General features: G+C 38.5%; 1 protein-coding gene and 1 long non-coding RNA gene across 4 annotated transcripts in view; one reads left to right on the top strand and one right to left on the bottom strand.

Annotated features, from left to right (window-relative positions):
• LOC135205648 (uncharacterized) overlaps positions 1-12,636 on the top strand; it is a 301,866-nt gene that overhangs the window by 164,898 nt on the left and 124,332 nt on the right. The window lies entirely within an intron of this gene.
• LOC135205646 (long-chain-fatty-acid--CoA ligase ACSBG2-like) overlaps positions 1-12,636 on the bottom strand; it is a 97,732-nt gene that overhangs the window by 56,052 nt on the left and 29,044 nt on the right. For all 3 annotated transcript variants that reach the window (XM_064236469.1, XM_064236468.1, XM_064236467.1), the window contains exon 7: positions 11,333-11,571. In XM_064236469.1, the coding sequence (XP_064092539.1) occupies positions 11,333-11,571 (239 nt within the window). The remainder of the gene's footprint in view (positions 1-11,332; positions 11,572-12,636) is intronic.

The raw sequence follows: 12,636 nt of genomic DNA, 5'->3' as shown, positions 1-12,636 counted from the left end.
CTCCGGAGGTCCGAATTGTGGTACCCACAGTAGATGATGTAGGCATTCTGGAGGGCCAACTGAAGTATGTATTTGAGGAGCTTCTGTGTCCAACTCCTGGTTCTCCTGGCAAAGGAATAATACTGGATGAGTTGATCAAAGAGATCAACTCCTCCCATGTGCCTATTGTAGAGCCCAATGACGGTAGGCCGCTCGACACGAAACTCCTCATAAGTAACTCGGCCCTGCCGATGTGTCTTCTTCCGCTGAACGACCTCTTTTTGGATGGGCTCATGACTCATCGTAATCATGGGGACGAGTCGGACGAAGACATCTCCCTTCCGCCGCCACTCTGTCTCTCCTCTTGCCAGATGTTGCGGCTGGCTAGCGAACCTCTTGAGGACATCCGGGGCCCACGCACCAACCGAAGGGTACCACTGACGTGCACACCTGCTTCATACAGTTCCTGGCCCAGGGATACCGAGTTATAATAATTATCCATAAACAGGTGGTATCCCTGGTTACGGAAACGATCCACAAGACCGAAGACAGTGTCACGCAGCGTGGAGAAGACCCCGGAATATACAGGGAAGTCCACGACGTATCCAGTGTTGACCTCTGTAATAAAGAATAATTTTACACCATAATTCTTTGGCTTCTTGGGGTTGTACACTTTTATGGTAAGTCGTCCTTTGTAAAGCCTCATCCCCTCATCCAAAGAAAGGTTCTTGCCTGGAACCACGAGAAACTGGCACTGTTCACGAATGTAATCCAACACTGCGCAGACTAAGATGAGGCGGTCGGGGTTATTCCGGGGTATGGCCCTTCGGTTGAAGGCGTTGAAATACCTGTCCAATGCCAGGAAACTTTCACGGGCCATAATGCCGGGCACATTGGGCGTACTTTAAAAAAAAATTCTGCCTCCAATACTGCCTGATGTTGGCAGCAAGCATCATTCCAAAAAAAATGTGGAGCCCCAAAAAATGGCCATGTCCGTGAGGTTGCAGCCCTGCAGCGATACTACAACGTCGTCCGCAATTCGTCACGTCAGTACTGAGCATAGTCCGTCATCTCTGCTACCAGGCATTCCAGCAATTCCCACTTTAGGAACAGCTGAATGAACCCCAGAGCAGTGAGAGGAACAGGTACGGTTAGCCCAGTTGCTCCCACGAATGGGTGCATGTTAGGTGGGGTGGGGTCCTCCGACCACCCCTCGTCACTCTCGGACGAACAGCCTTCACCGAGGCTGGCGCGACATACCGACCTTTTACGGGTCTGCTCGGGGACAGTTTCACACTCGAACCCCCCACACTGGCCCATCTCCCTCACTAAGGCCCTCACTTTCTGTGTTGTCCTCAACAACAAAACTTGACAACTCCTCCTCAGACTCCCCCTCATAGGCACTAAGACCAATAAAATCCAACTCACTTTCAGCCTGTGACTCCCGTACGGACATTGGGGGCAAATATTCATCATCACTAACATTGGGAGTGATGTCCTTGTCACTAGATGACCAACCGCCATCAAAATGATGACTTGCGAGCTGCTCCCGATCAAGCTCCAACAAGTATTCATCAATGTCCTTTTGTTCAAGGCCTCCCAAATGCCTACGAATGCCCCTCGGGACACCCTAATGCTTCCTAGGGGTCATAAAAGGCACACGGCATTGAGGAGCTAGGTCATCTTGGTTGCTTGGTCCCTCTCTCCAGCATCCAAGTCCAAAATACATCTCACACGATCCCTACCGAGAGGCAAAACGCGTCTTTCGCACTCCATTCGCCGTTCAGACATCTCTACGTACGTCTTGTACCACCACAAATACTGAAACACTCACAAAAGTTCGGCAAAACACGATTGCGGTAAAAGATTGCTCTTGAACGACGCGTCGCTGATGCTTGCTGGTGCGAGAAGAAAGCAATTTGCGCATGCGCGGCTGGGTAACGCTTGTAAACAAAACAACAGCTTGATCCGTGAACTCCCAGCATCCCTCAAGGCGCATGATTCAAAAGTTTTTGCCTATTAGGCCTATAACTATTTTTCCGCAAATTTAAAAAAAAACTTTTTAGCGTCGACATATTATACGTCAATTAAGCACCCAACAGACAATTTTCGTCGACGTAAAATATGTCCAATAGGCGTTTAAGGGTTAATTACAGTTTTCGCTTATCAGCACCCTGCCGAGAAGAAACACCCCTCCTCTGGGAACTGCCTGTAAATCCCCAAAGAACTGTAACCTAATGAACAAAAGTTTAATTTTAATACTACAGTAGTACCTCGACAGACGTAAGTCCCAGCTTACGAAAAATTCAAGTTACGAAAGCAAATACGAAGATTTTATTGGCTCTACATATGAAAATAATTCAGGTTACGAAAGGTTGTTGCTGTAAAGTCCCGAGATTCCCCCGGACCGCCAAGAACAATTTTAAAACTCGCGCGCTGCCAACTGAGTAGACTCGCCACCATCCTCCCACTCTCCCATTGGTTCCTGATGCTAGTCACCGCCATAAGATCCTGCTCTCCTATTGGTCAGCATCTCTCCCATCGTGCTCTACATAGACGCGTTCTTCTTCGGTCACTGCTTCGCACCAGCGTTATCGTACGCGCACGGAATTCGTTCATTCACATATACGATTTCATTTGTTAACGTAAATTCATGTTAGTGATTTCATTGTACTACTTTATTGTGTTGTGTGAGAACTTAATTAGTATACTACATAACTTAATTACGTACAGTATAGTCATGGGTCCCAAGAAAGTTGCTGAAGTTCACGGAAAGAAGAGGATGCTTTCTGTGGAGACAAAGGTGGAGATAATCAAGAAGTATGAGGCTGGCATGTGGTTGAGTGTGATCGCTAAGGAATACGGCCGAAATCCGTCGACGATAGGCACCATCCTTAAGCAGAAGGAAGCCATCAGGCTGCTTCTTGTATGGATAAAAGACAAAGAAATCGATGGTGATACGATAATCGAGACGGCAATCTCCCACAAGGCCTGCGCTATTTTCGGCGATTTGATTGCCCAGGCCGAAGACGACGGAGAAGAGACATCGACGCCAACCCCAGACTTCAAGGCTTCTCATGGGTGGTTTGAAAAATTTCGGAAACGGACTGGCATCCATTCGGTGGTGCGGCATGGGGAGGTGGTCAGCTCGGACACGAAAGCGGCCGAAGCCTTTATTAAGACATTCGACGAGATGACGATCAACGAAGGCTACAGTTCTCATCAAGTCTTCAACTGTGATGAGACTGGCTTTTTTTGGAAAAAAATGCCTTGTCGGACGTACATCATGGAGGAAGAGAAGAAGCTATACTCTGGCATAAGCCTATGAAAGACAGGCTTACGCTCGCACTTTGTTCGATTGCAAGGTGAAGCCCCTACTTGTCTATCATTCGGAGACTCCTTGAGCCTTCAAGGCCCACAAAGTTCTAAAGGAGAAGCTTACAGTGATGTGGAGGGCTAATGCGAAAGCCTGGGTAATGAGACTTTTGTTCACCGAGTGGGTAAATCTGTGTTTCGGCCCGACAGTGAAGAAATTCTTGGAAAAGAAGTGCCTCCCTCTGAAATGTCTGCTGTTGTTGGACAATGCCCCTGCTCACCCTCCTGGCCTCGAGGAAGATATCCTAGCGGAGTATTCTTCCATCAAGGTTCTTTATCTTCCGCCTAACACCACCCCTTTCCTCCAACCCATGGACCAGCAAGTGATATCGAACTTCAAGAAGCTGTATACAAAACATCTTTTCAAGAGATGTTTCGACATCACTGATACCACAAACCTCACCTTGTGTGAATTTTGGAAGGGGCATTTCGGCATCGTCATATGCATCCGACTCATCGATCAAGCTTGGCAGGAGGTTTCAAGGCGAACCTTAAATTCTTCATGGAGGAAACTCTGGCCTGATGCTGTATCCGCCCGAGACTTTGAGGGATTTGACGTGGGTGAAGCTGGTGCAGATTCAGAAACAGTTGACGATCCTGAAGCTGTTTCGCAACCAGATCTTGACGAAATCGTTGCACTCGGCAAGTCCATGGGGCTGGTCGTCGACGAGGACGACATCAATGACCTTCTCAAGGAGCACCAAGAGGAGCTTACGACAGATGACCTGAAGGAATTGGAGGCCATGCAACAACGTCGTTCAAGAAAAGTTCTCTAGCAGCGGCGAGAAGGAGGAGGACGACCCTATGACCACGGCAGAAATTAAGGATGCTCTAGCTGCTTTTCATAAGGTGCAATCATTTGTAGAAAAGAGACACCCCAAAAAGGCTTACACAGGTCGTATGCTTGCGGAGTTCGATGATGTTTGCCTGAATCATGTCAGGAAAATTGTGAAAAGCAGGCAGAAGCAATCTTCCTTGGATAATTATTTTTTAAAGAGGCCTTTAGTAGGAGTAAGCAAACAGGAAGATCCAAGTGATACTACGAAAAAACAGAAAGTTGAAAGTGGTGTAAGTATAAAAAAGTAAAAAAAAATGTAAAAATAAAAAAAAGACAAAAAAAAAAGAAATTTAATTTTAAGTTTTTTGTAAAGTTAAGTGTTAACGTTTTGTGCCATTTGTTTATGTGTTTCGTAAAGTTAAGTGTTAATGTTTCCTGACATTTTTTAATATGTTTCTTAAAGTTAAGTGTTCAAGTTTTCTGCCATTTGTCCTCCTCCTCTGTCGCCACTTTCGGAGATCGCCTCACTCGAAAGGTAAGGTTCCGCATTTTACTACATACGTACGTATGTAGTACGTATGTAGTACGTATGTATGTACAGTATTTTTGTATACCATGTACACAAATACACTTTATTTACAGGTATGTAGTACATATTAGTAGTACATATATGTAGTTTAAGTTAGGTCCAAATTGTTGTATTTCATTGTTTATTGGTCTATTTAGCTGTAATGTCAAATTTACTGGGGTGTTTTTGTAGGGCTTGGAACGAATTAGGCAATTTAAGTGTAAAATGCGGTTCAAGATACGAAAAACTCAGGTTACGAAGGCCGCCTCGGAATGTATTAATTTCATATCCTGAGGTACCACTATATATATTATTAATAATAATATAATATTATTATATTATATATAATAATTATATATATACTATATATATACTATTTACATTTATATATATATATATATATATACATATTATAACAATTATATATAATAATATATATTAATATTATATATTATATAATTTAATATATATATATGTATATATATATATATATATATATTTATATATATATATATATATATTATATTATATATTATATATATATATAAATATTATATATATAGATATAGATATAGATATAGATATAGATATAGATATAGATATAGATATAGATATAGATATATAGATATTATATATATATATACGTATATATATACGTATATATACATATATATATATACACACATACATACACACATGTACCGGAATGTATTTACCAGAGTGAGGAGCAGTGTTGGGGAGACAGAAGGTTTTGAGGTGAGAGTAGGATTACACCAGGGGTCAGCTCTGAGCCCATTTATCTTTAACATAGTGATGGATGTTATGATAGAGGAAGTAAGGGAGACTGTACCATGGAACATATTGTATGCAGATGATATTGTTCTGTGTACAGAGAGCAGGGAAGATCTGGAAGTGAAATTGGAAAGATGGAGACAAGTACTGGAGGACAGAGGAATGAGAATAAGTAGATCTAAGACAGAATATATGTGTACCACCACTGAGGGGGATGATAGAGAAAGTATTCAGCTTGGTGGAGAGCAAATAAGGAGAGTTGATAAGTGTAAGTATTTGGGAGCTTTTGTTAACGCTGGAGGAAGTATGGAAGAAGAAGTAAAACATCGGGTACAGGCAGGCTGGAACAACTGGAGAGCGGCCTCTGGGGTTCTTTGTGACAAAAGAGTGCCGCTTAGGTTAAAAGGAAAATTTCACAAGACGGTGGTAAGAACAGCAATGCTGTATGGTACGGAAACAGCAAGCATGAGAAAAACAGAGCAGAAGAAGATGGATGTCTGGGGTAACAAGAGAGGATAGGATCAGAAATGACTACATAAGGGGGTCAACTAAGGTGGTGGAAGTATCAAAGAAAGTGCAGGAGGGGAGGCTGAGATGGTATGGACACCTGTTGAGGAGAGATGAGGACCACGCTGGGAGGCATACTATGGAGGTGGAGGTGCAAGGAAGAAGAAGAAGAGGGAGACCAAGAAAGAGATGGAAGGACTGTGTGAGAGGAGACTTACATGAGAAGGGAATTGATGAGGCAGAAGCGCAGGATAGAAATAGATGGAAACGGCTCATCCGAAACGGCGACCCCATATAAAAATGGGAACAAGCTGGGAAGAAGAAGAAGACATACACACACACATTCTAGTGATATTCAATCATTTACCTTCATTTTGAAACAAATTGGAAGTCTCTAGCACAATATTTCGATTTATGGTGATTTATGAAAAAAAAACTTTCCTTTCCTCCGCGCGGAGTATCTTGGCCACAAAGCTCCAAAATGCTCAAGTCACTTTGTCGTAATATTTGCACCATTTTATATTAGCCGTTATATCGGGTTTTATATATGAAAATGTGCGCGATTTCATTTAGAATACAACAAAAAATAACACATGGTCGTAGCTTTTATCATTTTTGAAATATTTGCATATAAATCACAATAAATAGGAAAAATTCGACATTCGGTCAACTTTGACTCGAACGACATAGTTGAAAAACGCAATTGTAAGCTAAAAACTCTTACAGTTTAGTAATATTCAATCATTTACCTTCATTTTGAAACAAATTGGAAGTCTCTAGCACAATATTTTGATTTATGGTGAATTTTTGAAAAAAACTTTTTCCTTCCCTCCGCGCGTGGTATCTCGGCCGCAAAGCTCCGAAATGCTTGAGTCACTTTGTCGTAATATTTGCACCATTTTATATTATCCGTTATATAAAGTTTTATATATGAAAATGTGTGCAATTCAATGTGGAATACAACGAAAAATAATACATGGTCGTAGCCCTTTATGATTTTTGAAATATTTGCATATAATTCACGATAAATAGGAAAAATTCTACATTCGGTCAACTTTGACTCGACCGAAATGGTCGAAAAACGCAATTGTAAGCTAAAACTCTTACAGTCTAGTAATATTCAATCATTTACCTTCATTTTGAAACAAATTGGAAGTCTCTAGCACAATATTTCGATTTATGGTGAAATTTTGAAAAAAAAAAAACTTTTTCCTTCTCTCCGCGTGCGCGGTATCTCGGCTGCAAAGCTCCGAAATGCTTGAGTCACTTTGTCAAAATATTTGCACCATTTTATATTAGCTGTTATATAGAGTTTTATATATGAAAATGTGGGCAATTTCATGTAGAATACAAAAAAAAATAACTCATTGTCATAGCCTTTATCATTTTTGAAATATTTGCATATAAATCACGATACATAGAAAAAATTTGACATTCGGTCAACTTTGACTCGACCGAAATGGTCGAAAAAAGCAATTCTAAGTAGCTAAAACGCTTACAGTCTAGTAATATTCAATCACTTACCTTCATTTTGCAACAAACGAGAAGTCTCTAGCACAATATTTTGATTTATGGTGAATTTTTGAAAAAAACTTTTTCCTTCCCTCTGCGTGCGGAATCTTGGCCGCAAATCTCCGAAAAGCTTGAGTCACATTATCGTAATATTTGCACCGTTTTATATTAGCCGTTACATAGAGTTTTATATATTAAAATGTGTGCAATTTTATGTAGAATACAACAAAAAATAACTCATGGTTGTAGCGTTTATCAGTTTTGAAATATTTGCATATAAATCACGATAAATAGAAAAAATTCGACAATTGGTCAACTTTAACTCGACCGAAATGGTCGAAAAATGCAATTGTAAGCTAAAACCCTTACAGGCTAGTAATATTCAATCAATTACCTTCATTTTGCAACAAACGGGAAGTTTCTTAACACAATATTTCGATTTATGGTGAATTTTTAAGAAATACATTTTTTTACGTCCGCGCGTTACGAATTCATGCATCATTTAATGATAATATTTTCTCTGTGTTGCATTGATCGTTTTAAAATTTGTTATATACCAAAATAATGGCAACGTAGTGTACAATACAACAACAAAAAATTAACTCTTTAGCTTTAACCGTTTTGCTCACAGCACGATTTTTATACAATTATATATGAAATTTTTTTTTTTGCGCTGTCATATATTCCAATATTATATATGATAATGATATTTTTTTCATTTCTGATAGTTGCATACTAAACTTCAGTCAATGACAAAAAAAAAGGAGCCAAAAATGAACTCTTAATCTTGAAAACTAAGCATGCTGTGATTTATTGAAAAAAACTTTTTTTCCTCATTGCCGCTCATTCCCAAACCCCGCCGGCATGCGGGAGACAATTTCTGAGATACCGCTTAGGCGTTTAAAGGTTAACCAATACTCAGCGATTTATGGCGCTTATGACACTGAGTTTTGGTTAAAGGCACCTGTGTTAGGTATGCTATGGTGCCGTAACTCTAATTATCAGCACCCAATGGCACCGATAACCGAAACTCTGCCTGTTATGGCGCCATAAATCACCAATTTTATGGGGCTTGTAACCAGAGCGCCATTAACTGAGTCCACCAACAACCAGGGACTGCCTCTAATAGGAAAAGGGATTAACACAAAAAGATGAGAAATGTTACAAAATTGCCTCAATTCATTTGTTTCAGTGACTAGATATTCACTGTTGGATGTAGTTGTACATTTACTTGAAAAAAGGTAAACTGCCTGCAGTCTGTATACAGGGATGGGGTCATGCAGGCTGTTCATCATAAATTGTAGGTTAAATGAGTGTGACCTATTTGAAGACACACCAATGGAGTTTGATCTCTTTTATTTTATCAGATTCATTGCTTTGTAAAATCCTTCATTTATTAAAGATGTTGGGTTTTAGAGATACTAAATGTCACTGATGTGGGAAGTTTTTTTATTTTAGTCATATTAGTTTCAGCATTAGATGCTTTATTACCATTTATTTATCCCTTTATGCCAAAATAGACAGGGATGAGGTTGCAAAGCCCATGCTCATGTGGTAAAAATAAGTATGGTACATCTAATATCATTCATAGACAAAAAGAACTGAAACAAGTTTTCAACATGTATAACCTTGTGAATGCATTTTTCACCAACAGCACACTACTATTCATGAAATTTCTTACTTCTCCAATGCTTTTGTAATTACCTACTCTCACTGTTTTGTAAACCTACATACAGTCGACCTTTGTCTATTAGTGGTTCAGGATTCGCGGCTTCACCTGTTTGCAGATTTTTCTGTGGAATGTATATCCACATTATTTGCGTAAAATTTGCCCATTCGTGGGATTTTTCATAGAGATATTAATTACTGTATTTTCATATTTTCGCGACTAAATAGTAATACATTTTTCATAATAAAGCTATTAAAATATGCAGGTATAAGCATTTTTAGAGGGGGTTTTTGGTGTTTGAACTATCAAAATAAGCTATAAGTGTTTTTAGAGGATTGTCAAGTTTTGGGGGATTTTAGATATTGGTGGCAGGTTTTGGTTCCCATCCCCCCGCAAATCCCAGTGGTTGACTGTATATTTCTGCATTGCAAACTGTCAACAAATAATTAGATTCAAGACAGAGAGGTCACATAAGGAGAGAGGATGCTTTTGGGAAAAGGGTGAGGGTAGGCTTTGATTGCTCTGCTGTTCCAAACCACCGGTGGATAATTTGGGAAAAATGTTTCATTATTTTAGCAAAGAGGTTACATTTCATACCAACATGTAGGATTTTGTTTGTATGCTGACTAATAAATGTTTCTAGTCAGTAAAAATATTGACATAAGTTTACATTCTCTGAATGATTAATGTTTTTTCAACAAAGATATAGCAATTGGCAAACTGAAATTACGTACTATTAAAATATTTTTCTGTGCCATAGCTTTGAAAGAACTTTAGCAACAAATTTCAGGTTTAGAACTGAAGTGTTATTGTATTGTATGGTACCTGAACTCATCCCCTTTTGAGTGAGGTCTACTGCTTTGCTACTGCATAGCTTATAAAACTGATAAGAACAGAGTGGTTTTTAACTCTGTGATATCCAATGTACATTAGTACTACTCTATCAGAATATAGCCTTGCTAAATGGTTATGTCACCATTGTATGTAAATATTAAACTTACATGTGGGATAACTTTATGAACATAGTAAGTTAGTCAGCAGAGTTCCACCACACATAAGCAGTTCTCTTGCCTTACATATTAAAGAAGATGATTGAATGTAAACTTGGAATACTTGATCATTCAGCTCAGTGGTTCCCCAACCTTTTCAACTTCAGACCAGTCAAGAGAGTATAAAAAATTCTGTGGACCAGTGCATATATCCAGGTATATACACCAGCATTTAATTAGTCCAAATAATCATCAAAAACCACCAAAGGCATAACAAATGCACATATCAACATATTTTATTTATATTTTTAGCAATTAAAATTTCTATGCAAGAATGCCATGTAATCGTAATGTATATTATATGTTGCACATTATAAAAAGTAAACTGATAAAAAAAATTCCAAATCAAATGCATGCCATGGTGGTAAAAAAAAATACTACAGTTGAAATGGGAGTCATGGTGACTGATTCATGTATTCAGTTGTATTGCAAGGCACTATCAATACACCAAAATGTAATATTTCATATTTAACAAATGAAATGAGAAATAGGCCTACATATATAAGCAATAAAAAATACACATAACCAAATCATGCTTCATTCTTTAACATTCAAATTTTATATAATTTCATGTATGTATGTGCAAAACTATTATAATTCATAATTTAATTGATTCTTGAGTGTATTTAAGACTCAGAAATCCAAGAGGGTCTAAATATAAAGGCAATCAAAAGCTCTTATTTGTTAGCTTAACCAGGGTACCTAAATTAGTGAGATTTCTGTGCTTGCTTTGCTGAAACAAGTTTCTCAAGACGTAGCTCAATGTCACAAAGTGCAAGACGAAGTGGCGATTTTATATTCAGTCTGTTTCTTTATTTAGTCTATTGAAACCAGTACCGAGAACCCTGCTTCACAAGTAAAGCAGTTTGGCGGACCAGCAAATCATATACCCCAGACCAGCACCGGTCCGCAGACCATAGATTGGGAACCACTGATTTAGCTCATTATATCAGTTTTAAGTCACCAGTATATAAGTGTTAAGAGGTACTATTCTACTGCTTGTAGGGGAGATAATAATTGTAGTCTCTCAATTAAGCCTTTGTTATGCAAAGGATGATGCTATTCATAATTACAAGTACAATGTAGTTGTAATCTTAACTCACCTCTTGAAGAGTTTTGCCAAGGGATCCTTTGAGGGCATCTGGTTGTGCAAAATAAATTGTTGCAGCTATGGTGACACTCAAGTATACATCCAGCATCTGGGCTGCAAGATGGCTCAGGGGTAGATAAGTGACACCAACCTCTGCAGCCACTGTACGTTGTAGGTTTGTTTGATACTGTCTTCCACACCATGTCAGATGGTCTTGAGAACACATGACACCTTTAGGAGGACCAGTGGTACCTGTGAAGATATTAAGTTCAGTTTCAAGCAGTAAGTTTTATAATACTACATAACTATCAAAAAAAGAAGTAACAACAAACTGTAATACACTTCACTGCAATGTTCTTTAATCGTCATAGAGACATGAGACATCACAGTTTTCACTGAATATCTGAAATATTTTACTGAATATCCAGCTTGAATAGTATTTGGTTGCATGACATTACCAACTGAAAGTGTTTTAGTATTTGCTCAACTGGTTACTCCACTTCAGGAATAGGTGCATTCAAAAGAATTTCCAGTTAAATGCTGTTCACAGCATTTGCTTACTATAGTGTAATTTCTCTTTCCACTGAAAATAAGTTACATAAAAGAACTTCAGAACTGAAAATAAGTTACATAATAGAACTAAATGTTTAAAAGCAAAGTACATTGGCTGAAAAGATATATGTAATCAAATAATTTGACAAACCTAGAATATGCAGATGTGTAAAAATACCGTATCTAAAATTCTAAAATCAGCCAAAGCCGCAGTTTGGTAACTCAAACAGTGTACAGCAGATGGGTTACACTCCAGGATAAAATTCTGTAAATCCCTCAAACATTCTATATACATCTGTTTGTACTTACAAGGATAAGGATTATGCCAAATGTAAACAGCAGCTGACAAGTACAATAATTAAAGCAATTAAGTTTAAGTGTTATGCATTAGGAAGGTTTACATGGAACAGATTAAGAGTGGATCACTATATAACAAAGGGAAAAAAAAGATATCCACATTATTAAAAAAATAAAATTACAGTATAGCCTAGTTTTATGCTGTAATAAGGTAATTTGTTACCTATTATATTTTTATTATGTGTTGATTATTGGATTTACAACAACTGCTTTATGAAAAGGTAATTGTTCATACGCGAACAAACCTTCGGTCTTAACAGTAGGATAATTTCTAGCGCCTAGCTAGATCCAGTTAAAAAACAGATGAAAGCAAGTGATCTTGTGATATCTGGCAACGCATGCGTAGATCGGGTGAAGAATGGTTGAAGACCATTCACCTACGACAACGCGTCACTCTTTTCTTTGACA

This window comes from Macrobrachium nipponense, chromosome 24 (assembly GCF_015104395.2).
Source record: "Macrobrachium nipponense isolate FS-2020 chromosome 24, ASM1510439v2, whole genome shotgun sequence".
In the NCBI taxonomy this organism is placed as follows: Eukaryota; Metazoa; Arthropoda; class Malacostraca; order Decapoda; family Palaemonidae; genus Macrobrachium; species Macrobrachium nipponense.
Note: the sequence above shows the minus strand (reverse complement) of the source record. Positions and strands in the feature narration are given on the sequence as shown.